This window comes from Hipposideros armiger, unplaced genomic scaffold (genome assembly GCF_001890085.2).
Source record: "Hipposideros armiger isolate ML-2016 unplaced genomic scaffold, ASM189008v1 scaffold_426, whole genome shotgun sequence".
NCBI classification, from domain to species: Eukaryota; Metazoa; Chordata; class Mammalia; order Chiroptera; family Hipposideridae; genus Hipposideros; species Hipposideros armiger.
The window spans coordinates 1,211,324-1,221,674 of record NW_017731776.1 but is presented as its reverse complement, the minus strand read 5'-3'; the positions used below and the strand labels follow the sequence as shown (position 1 = coordinate 1,221,674).

Here is a 10,351-nt window from a genome sequence, read left to right as displayed (position 1 = left end):
TGCGGGGAGAGGCTGGCGCGCCGGGCGGCTCCGCGAATCCTCCGGCATCCGCCCCGGCGGGCCGCCCCCGCCCGCGGCAGCCCCCAGACCAGCGGCCCGGCACCGGCACCCTCCCGGCGGGGTAAATATTGGGGGACCGAGGGCTCTCGGAGGGGCGCAAACCCGGGGGGAAACGGGGATCCCTCCGCCTCTTTGTTTTTGCGCGAGAGGGAAGGGAGGGGAGGGGAGGGGAGGGCGGACACCCGCGTCTTCGCACCAGGGAACGGGGGGGGGGCAGCCCGGGCGCCGCCCGCTCGGCCCGGCGAGGACAAAGGCGCGGCTGGGGCCGAGCAGGAGGAGGAGGGTGGCTGTTATTTTGCAGGCTTGCCGTCGGGAGGTCCCCCTCCCAGCCCGGGCCGCCTCCCCTCCCCCAGCCGGACCCTTCAAGGCCCCAGCCGGCTGCAGGGGCCACCCTGGTGTGTGATTTGGGGACATCGAGGGAGGGGGCCCGGGACCGAGGTGCTGGGGGCACCCACCACTGTCGATTCGAGCTTCTCGGCCAAATCCTGGGCTTCTGTCTGTCTGTTTCACCGGACAATCAGCAGCGCCTCCCCCCCTTCTCTCCTGGCTGCGTGCTCCAGACCAGGGGGTCGGCAAGGCTACTCCCGAATGTTGGATTGGGGGCGCTTGGGGGCCCCGAGGTGAGGGGGTGTGTGGTCACCCAGCCACCGATTCTGTTTTCCTTTGTGGAAAGAAAGAAAGGGGTGGGGGTTATTTATCATGGAATTCTCTCATTTCTGCGTGTGAGAAATCCATGTTTTGCAAGTCTCTGTGGAACGTAAAACTCTGTGCCTGGGTATCTCTAGAGAGAGGATTCCCAAGCTCCTCTCCACACCCAAACTCAAAGTGGGGTGAGCCCCCTCCCCAACTTTCCCTTAGTTTTCTTGCATATGTTCGTCTTGGCATAGCCCTCCTAAGTGAGAAGGACCTGGGGAGAAGGGAAAGAGATCCAGAAGGTCTAAGTTGCACCCCCAGTTGCCTGTGGTTGGGGCTCCTTAGCCTTCGTGTCTAGGATGTCCCTCCAGTTTTTATTTTAATGGTCCAGTGACAAGGGCCCTGTGGGGGGGAGGATGGGGCAGGGAGTAAGAAAACAGTCCATATGCTGTGTTGCTTGGTAGTTTGTCTAGTTGGAACTCTGGAGTCTTCATTTTTTTTTCAATACTTCGTTTATCCGCCCTCCCCCCACGGGAGAAGCAGCAAAAAGCTGCAGAGCCTCTCCCATCCCTGACTCAATCCTTTCTCCTTTCCTCTGGGAGGCTTTTGGGGGACAGTGCCGGGACAGCCTAGGCTCTCCCTGGGGTCTGGGTGGCCAGGACAGCAGTCGTGGTTTCCTGCACCGCCCATGGTTCGAACCCTCTCTTCTCCCCTTCCCAGTCGGCAGCCCGGTGAGTGGGGAGGGGCTGGGGGGGGTCATGTGCAGGGTATTTATGTAAGACACCCAGACGGAGGGCACAGGGTATTTATATAACCCGGCGTGGGTATTTATGTAATATAGGATGCGGGTGTATTTATGTTCCTTTCGGAACCTGCGGCTTTCCCGGCTGCCATGTGTGGTCTCTGAATTGGCGTTGGTGGAGCACAGACTGGGGGGGTGTTTGTGTGTGTGTACACACCCATGCCTCCCCCACCCCCACCCTGCAGGGCTCACGCTGTGTGCCTGCTTTCTTTCTTTTTTGGGAGTGTACACAGGTCGGTGTGGATGTAAAGTGTGTGGCGTGTGAGTTTCCTGCAAATGTGGAGTGTGTTCAGCTGGCAGCCGTGGCACCTCAGCTTGGACCGGCCAGGCGTGTGGGCAGAGGCCCTTGGTTGAGAGCCCAGAGTTTGGCCAGCCCTGGGGTGGAGGCTGCTTCCTTGTGGCCATTGGGGAAGGGCTGGTGGCAGGTCCCTGGAAACTAGGTTTTGGGGCTGGATGTCCTTCCTGGGCCCAAGTTCTTGGCGCCTCTGCCAGGTGGAGAGCGCCAGCCTGACCATGTGGACTGCATCTCTCCCATCTCCCCTGGGGCTGGCTTTGGGGGCTAGCACTTGGCATGGAGAAGGGGCAGAGTCTCTGTGCCTAGCACAACCACTTTTCCATCTTCCTCTTTGCCTTCTGGCGCTGGCATGAAATAAGTTCTGTTTCTGAATGTTCGAGGCTGCCAGGTAGGGTGGCAGGAACCCTGTGTGGGTCCCAGGCGAGGAGACTGCCACTAACTTGCTGCTGGGGGGTGGGGGGCAGGGAGAATGGCGTCTCTGGGCCTGAGTGCCCTGTCTGCAGACAGAGGCCCTTCTCGATAGTCTTTTACGTTGGCCCTCTTATAGACACTCTGAGACCTTAGGGGTCCCCCCATCCCTCTTCCTATTTCATAGTCCCCTGTACCCTATCCCTCCACACAGCAAAAGCCGCCTTCCAGCTGTCGAGTTTCCTCCTCCACTGGCCAAGACCCCAGAGTACCCAGACCTTTGCCTTTGGCCAGAGCAGAGGGGTCTCTAACAGGAACCCTGATGTCCCACAGGCTTGGGCACCCAGGTTGGGGCACCGGAAGTAAGGAAGCTGGAGGCTAAAAACTTGGTTTTGGTCTCCTCAGTTGTTCAGTTGCCCTCTTGGAGATCCTTCTCAGGGTCCTATACTCTTGAAGCAATCCAGTCCCAAACAGTCCACCCAGAGAAATGTGTACAGAGCGTCCTGTGTGAGTTCTTGGTATTGTGAGGTAGCGAGACAGGGATGACTGGAAGGTGGAAGGAGGCGCCTGTACTGCAGGGCACACTGCAAACTGGCGTGGTCTGACTTCTGGGAAGACCAGGCCAGGCTGTAGAGGCCTGACTTCCAATTGTTGGTGCTAGAAGCATGGGGCAACCCTGTAATTTCTGAGTCCTAAAGGGGCTGAGGAACTCCTTAGGAACCTTTTGTTCAACTTGCCCTCCCATCCCTGGAGGTTGGAACTTGCTGGTGGTTGCCATGGTAGCACCCCCAGGATGATCAGCCCCTGCATCCCCCCTCCCCATCACCCCCTTTGTCCTTGGTTTTCCTTTCAAGGTCTTGGACCATTGTGACTGGTCTGCCCCTGAAAGGCTTCTATTGGAGGGTCCCTGAAGGAGGGTCTCCCAAAGTTTCCTCCCGAGCCTTGTCTCCAGTTCCACCTTTTGCCTGGCTCTGCTGACACCTTTTCTAAGCCTGCCTCAGCCATTGCCCACATGTGGAGGCTCGTGGGCCACCTGACACCTGGTTGCCCTCAGGCAGAGCAAGGCCAGGTCCCTGCCTGGACACTAGGAGGGGGAATGCTGGTCTTCCAGTTTCCCTGTGGCTTTGTCTGGCTTTTGATGGGGGAAGGGTGGGGTCCAGTGGGCTAGGCCCCCTTCCCAGTTCCCGGCTTCTCTAACCCACATTTCTGCTTCCCTCCCCAGCCAGAGCGAATCATGGAGCTCCGCGTGGGGAACAAGTACCGCCTGGGCCGGAAGATCGGGAGCGGTTCCTTTGGCGATATCTACCTGGGTGAGTGTCCCTGGCTCCAGCTCAGTGCTTCTGGAGCTCCTGGGACAGCCTTGGGGACAAGGAGGGGGAAAGATGCCAGGATTTCAGGCTCTGAAGTCAGAACTTGGCTCTGGGTTTACAGTGGCACGTTTTGGTCATTTTGCATCTAAGGCCATCCCTGGTGGGGAGGGAAGCAGCAGGTTAGGGTGAGGAAGGCCAGGGGCTCCTCACACAGACAGGGCGGGGTTCCCGATGGCTGCGGGCTTGGTAGACAAGGGTATTTTTAGGGCTGATTCTAGCTGCGGATGCCCTGGGTCTCCAGCTGGGCGTGGGAAAGCCCAGGCTGGGTGAGCAGCCCGTCTCTTGGCTCCTGGGAGAAGGAGCTGGTGGACAGAGAGGCCTGGGCTACCGCTTGTTCCTGCTAGACCCCTTCCTGTGGCCGGCCTCCTGGAATTCAGCCCAGGCAGCCTTCGGAATGACGCAGGCTCCCCCAGTAACCTCGGGGGAGGCGGGGTCGTAGCTTCTAGGATCTCTCTCTCCGGATGTGCTTCCTGTTGAAAGTCTTTGAGTTGGCTCTCCTTTAAACAAATCACTGACATCGCGCCCCTGTCCTTGTCCCAGGAGTAGAGAGGCTTGTGCCTTCAAATGCCACTTTCTCAGCCACCCAAGGGACAAGGGCAGGAGTCCCGGCCCTTCCTTCGCAGCTGTTGCTCTGCAGGGGAGCTATTGCGTTGGCAGTCGTGAATTGGGGTTGTTAGAGCATGGTGGCCATCCCCGGGGTTCATCCTCACTCCTTGGAAAATAAATAAGTTCTGTCCTGGACAGAGGACACTGACAGGTCAGTGTGCTGAGCTCGTTGATTCAGAACTCAGGGACAGGAGATGCTTCCCTGCTCTCCTGGGTATCAGCTCTGCTAATCAGTGAGCCACCCCCTCCCCCACCAGAGGGGACAGGGAAGGGGCTGAGCACGTTCTCTGAGCACATACTTGGTGCTGGGCAGGGCCCTGATTGAACGTGGTCTCTCCTCATACCAGCTTCTAGAGATAGCACCGTGCTATCACACACCAAGAAACAGGAACATCATGGTCAGGTTGGCCCTCCAGGGTTTCTCTCGAAAACTAGAAAAGCAGACTTTGTACCCAGAGCTGTTGGTGTGCGTGAGAGAGGGTAGAAGACAGCATGTGGGAGGGAGACCCGGGTCAGACAGACCTGGGTTCCGGGCCTGGTGTTGTGTAGCTGCTCTGTGCTTCAGAGTCCCCATCTAGAAAGTTTGTGTGATGATGATGCCTGGCTGACCAAGGGTTGTCATGAGGCCCAAATGACATGGTACGTGGAAAAGCATGGTAAACTGCAAAGTGCCAGCTGGATTGCAGTTCATTGCCGAGCGCCCTGTAGTTCACCCTCCTCTGTAAACGTGGCTGGAGCTCAGAGCAGAAGGGAGGAACAGTGCAGGTTGGAGCTGCTTTCCTGGTTTTCTCTGACTCCAAGCTCCTCCAGCGTAAGCAGACATTAGGCTGTGTCCCCACTCTCTCCCTAGCGCCCAGCACGTGGTTTGCTCAAAGTGGGCGCTTAGTGAAGGCCTCACAAATGGATGAATGAGGAAACGGGGGCTGTCACGTGCAACAGCATATGAAGTGGCCTCACTTAGGGCAGGGTAAAAGGCGGTTAGGATTAGGGGCAGGTCCAGGTTCAGGTCCCCATTTTACTTATTTGCTGTGCGACCTGGGATAAATCACTTTCTCTCTCTAAGTCTTGGCACTCTCATCTGTGAAATGGGGTACCCATCTCCTTACTGTTTGTGAAATTGGAGTGAGCTTAAAGGGCCCTTTTATCATGGAGGTTCTTGGGCTCAGACTCGAAGCCTGGAGCCCCCGGCTTGAGGGCAAAGGGCATGGAGAGGCATCTTGTGGCACAGGTGCACACCTGCCCCTAAACAGCACCCAGTCCAGGGCCTTCTTTTTGCAGAAGGGAAACTGAGGCCCAGAGAGGGGAAGGGGCAGCCTAAGGTCACTCAGAAAGCCAGTGTCCCTGGTCCATGTGGCAGGACCTCCGTGGGCAGGACTTCCTGTTTATCCACTAGTCATCTAGTTCATTTTCAAAATTAAGGCCAGATTTACTCCTGTTGTACAGGCTCTGGAGTAAATTCTGTCGGGGTTTGGGTGCTGGTGTTTCTTTTACTAGATCTGTGTCCTTGAGGCAAGGGATGACCTCTGCCAGCCTTGGCTCTCTCTTCTGTACAATAGGAGCGTGAGGCCTCCACAGTGATGAGAAGTAATGAGTTCACGGTGTGCAAAACACTCGCTCAGCCCGGCAGTGATGCTTTTACATTGTGTTCTCCCAACCCTCTGTCTTAGCTGGGATTTGCCACTGTCAAAGGCTCTAGGTCCTCTTGTGGGGGAGGGAGCCAGTTCTCCCCCGGCTATCCAGCCTTCGTCAGGTGCGTGGGCCTTGGGGACCCTGGCCTGACACAGTGTCCTGCATACTCCCCTGGGCCCTGTCTTGCTGGCGTGGCGACAGTGATGATTATAGGGCCTCCCTGGCTGGCCTCGCTGGTTCCCTTTGTTCAAAGCTCTGGCCACGTTCTTGTCGCCCGTGCCAGTGCCAGGGCCTGACTCCAGATGGCCTCTGCAGGTGGGACTGGGTGTGGCCTCCAGGCCCTGCTTTCCAGGATTGACTGAAAGCACATCGTGACTGTGAGGTCCACAGCTCCTCTTTGGGTCCCTCCTCCCGCTCCCAGCGGCATCATAAGGGGACACCAAGAGAGTGGGCCCAGTTTTGTTAGGGCCTCAGATTGGCTGCATGGGGTCCAGAGCTGGCCCAGTCCTGTGCCCACTCTGCCAACCACTGGCCATGTGTCCTTGGGACCTCTCCAGACCTCTTGGTTCTAAATGGGGAGGGAGCGGTGCTCCCCACCAGGTGGTTGTGGGGTACTTCATCCCCTGCCTCCAGCCCAGCCAGGTCCCCGATTGTGTCCATGTGTCTGTGTGGGTGTCCAAGCAAGCCCCAATATAAAGCTGGTCATCCTCCTCCCCACCTAGAACTGCTCAGGTCCCAGACTGTCTGGGGCTGGCCAGGTCCGAGCCCTTCTCTGTGTGCAAGTTTGTTTTTCAGGCTGGCCCATCCCTGCACAGGGCCACTGCATCTAACTGATGGGCCGCCTCTGCCGCCCCTGCCCTGGCACTTTCTACTTAGTCACGGTTAGCCATGGTTCCTCCCACATAAGGTGAGCCAAGCTCCTCTAGGCAAGGCTGCCTCAGCTGGTCCCGGGGCTTGATATACGTCTGTTGCCTGAATGAATGAGACGCTAAGGAATTGGAATAGCAAAAAAAGCAGGGGCGTTGGGGCTGGGTTTCGAGTCCTGGCTTTGCCCCAACCAGTGCTGTGTGATCTCGGGCCAGTTACTTAACCTCTCTGAGCCTCAGCTCAGCAGTTGTGAGAATTAAGGGAGATCAGAGAAAAGACTGGCAGCTTCCCAGTAGACTTCAGAGACATCGAAGGGGTCTGATGGTGATGGGACCCCATTCAGGGAGGTAGCTGTGACAGCGTTCCAGCACTTGGTGGGGGTCGGAAGACTTTGCCTAACAGTGTTGGTCCTTGTCCCAGGGAAGTTATGTGGCACTTAGTCACTGACCTTTGGTGTCTCGGTTTCCACATGTGTAGAATAAAGATATAAATAGTGGTACTTGCAGGATGGTGTAAGAAGAGTTCAGGGGTATAAAGGGATCCTTCTACCCCCCACCTCCCCATCTCGGGGAAGGGCGCTCTCCCCAGCCTCTCCTTCCTGTACACATTTGCAGAATTGAAAGTGCTGAAGGCCCTGCCCCTGCCTGGGTGGAGGGGCCACCATCAGCTCTTGTCTTGTTGTGGCAGCAGCCTTGAGTCAAACTCTCCCCTTCTAGTCCTCTCCAGTCCTTGCGCTAGTGGGTCTCAAGGAGAGGAGGAGGGGATTTTGTCCCTCAGGGAACGTTGGATACGATCTGGAGACATTTTTGGTGGTTTCAACTCAGGGAAGTGGGTCCTACTGGCAGCTAGTGTGTAGAGGTCAGGGATGCTGCAGCGTACCCTACGGTGCTCAGGACAGCCCCCCACAAAGACTGTCAGTAATGTAGAGGCTGAGGAACGCTGTAATCAGACATCTGTACCTGGCCCCTGGAGTCTCAGGCGAAAGGCCAGGGTCTCCGCTCAGCATTTGAGACCCTTCCTCTCTCTCCTGCTCTCCTCTTCCAGTGTTGTCTTCAGCTACCGCTCAGGGTTCACTGCACCCCCTCCCGTCGGGTCTTTGCACGTGCTGTGACCACACAGCCCTGCTCAGGCACCAGGAACCCTTGCAGCCTTCCCTCCGAGGAGGCTCTCCTTTCTCTGCCACGTGCTTATTCCCTCTGTCTTTCCTCCCACTGGCCTGTACCCCGTTAGGACACCTCAGGCTCATCTAATGTTCCTTGAGCACTTCACTGTGCACTAGGCACATTGCTGGGTCTGTTGATGCCTCAAAACAACCTAACAGGCTAGGTAGTGTCATCCCCTGGTCTACAGATGGGGTTCCTAGGGCTCAGAGGGGTAAAGTGACTTGCCAAGGTCCCCTGGTTAGGAGGTGGCAGAATCAGGATTTGGGCTCTGGAACCCACACCCTTAACCTCTGATGGGGAGAGAGGGCATGTCCAGAGGACTGTAGTGAGCCCCAGCCCATCCCTGCTACATCTCCACTGTCTCCCCGGAGCCTGTGTGGCTCTCTCCCCAGTGATGAGCATTGATGTGTCAGAAGCACTTTACAGTTTTCAAAGCACTTTATCTGCTCACTGGATTTAGTCATCTATTTTTTTTAATTTAAATTTTATTTTATGTGGCTCAAAAATGAAAACACACAAAAACATGTTCGGTGAAAGAAGCCAGTCATAAAAGATCATGTATTGTATGATTCCATTTCTATGAAATGTCCAGAACAGACATATCCCTACAGACAGGAAGTAAATTAGGGGTTGCCTAGAGCTGGGGGATCTGGGGGAGTTGCGGGTATTTGGAGATGACGAAAATGTTCTAAAATTGATTGTGGTGATGGTTGTACAACCTTGTGAATATACTGAATTGTACACTTTAAAGAGCAGTTATATAGTATGTGAATTATAGCTCAACAAAGGTGTAGAAAAAAACTTACAGCACATAACATAGTATCCAGTGAGATGCACACCCTACCCCACCCCCAGCCGGGATGGGTCCTCACTGGTTTTCATGTTTCTTTTCAGTGTTTCTTTATGTAGATCGGACCAAACACAGATACATATTATCTCCCCACTTTTGTTTTTTTATTTTTGCTGAAAGGAGAGGTAGAATACATAGTGTTCTCTATTTTGCTTTTTCACTTCCTATATCTTTGCGATCTTTCCACTTCTGCACAGAGAGAGCTTCCTCATTCTTTCTCCATTGTATTCTGTTTTATGGATGGGCCATTCTTTATTGAACCAGTCCTCAGAACGTTTGGGTTGTTTCCAAGCTTTTGCTCTTGCGAACAACCTACAGCGGACAGCCTGGCCCAGGCCCTGTATTGCACTGTGCTGTGCATTGTGCAAGGGTGTCAGGTAAACTCAGAAGCAGGAGCTGGGTGGTGGCAAATCGCCCCCAGCAGAGCTTTACCAGGGACCACCTGGGGAAGAGTACCCACCGCCCCACAACAGACAGACACACATTGTCTTACGGTGGGGCTTTTGCCAATCATAGGTGAAAAATAGATAATTTTCAGGATAGCTTTAATTTGCATTTTTCTTACCAGGAGCTTGAGCACCTTTCCATAAGAGCGAGCCATTGTTATATTCATGATTTATTTCTCTATGGAGTGTCTGAATCTTTTACCCTATTTGCTATTGAGGTTTTGGTCTTTCCTCCTGATTTGTAGGAGCTTGTCATATATTAGCCATATGACATTAGCTCTTTGCTGCTAGAAGAGTTACAAGTATATGTTTGTTAGGACTTTGTTTCTAGTTGTTTTGCCATGGAATAGGGATTCCTTTTTCAGGAGGTGAGGAAGCCATTTTTTTTTCTTTTTTCTTTTTTATGGCTTCTTGATTTTAAGTCAGGATAAAAAGCCTTGTCTACCTCAAAGTTAAAAGGCAATTCTCCCTTTTTAAAATATTTAATTGTTTTATTTTTTAAAAACATTTCAATTTTTTAATATTTTTTAATTAAATGTTGAATAGATACAAAAGAATACATGTAAAATCTGTGCATGGCGTCAGGCACCCTTCCCACTTGGAGGAGGGTATGTCTGTCACCTTGAGGGCCCCTGGTCCCCCCCCCCCACAGAGATAAACACTATCTGACATTTTAAATGATTCTCTTTTGTTAAAGAACTGTATCACATGTTTATGTCCCTAAACTATATGTATTTTAGTGTTGCATGTTTTGAAATTGAGACAAATAGAAATGAGCTTGCATTCTTGTCTCTTCCTTCCTGTTTTTTAAAAAATTGAGGTGAAATTTACATAACATAAAATTAACCATTTTTAAAGTACGCAATACAGTGGCATTTAGTATATTCCCAGTGTTTGGTAGCTACCATCCCTATCTGGTTCCAAAACATTTTTATCACCCCAAAAGAAAACCCTGTACCTGTTAAAAAGGTGTACTTATTTCCCTCTTTCCTGAGCCCCTGGCAACCGCCAGTCTACTTTCTTTCTCTAGTTGTATATTTCATATAATGGAACCATACAATACTTTGTCCTTTTGCACCTGGCTCATTCACTTAACGTGATGTTTTTCTTGTTTGTTTTTAAAGATTTTTTTATTGGGGAATTGGGGGAGGGGAACAGCATTGGGGAATCGGGGAAGGGGAACAGACAAGTTGCTGTCCTTTTGTTCTTCAGTCTAGTTGTG

General features: G+C 53.4%; 1 protein-coding gene across 1 annotated transcript in view; it reads left to right on the top strand.

The window, feature by feature from the left end:
* Positions 1-6: 6 nt before the first annotated feature.
* The window catches only part of CSNK1E (casein kinase 1 epsilon), a 27,146-nt gene continuing 16,801 nt past the window's right edge, over positions 7-10,351 (top strand). The window contains exons 1-3 of the mRNA XM_019664571.1: positions 7-121; positions 3,421-3,508; positions 4,522-4,577. Coding sequence (XP_019520116.1) covers positions 3,433-3,508; positions 4,522-4,577 — 132 coding nt within the window. The 5' untranslated portion in view covers positions 7-121; positions 3,421-3,432. The remainder of the gene's footprint in view (positions 122-3,420; positions 3,509-4,521; positions 4,578-10,351) is intronic.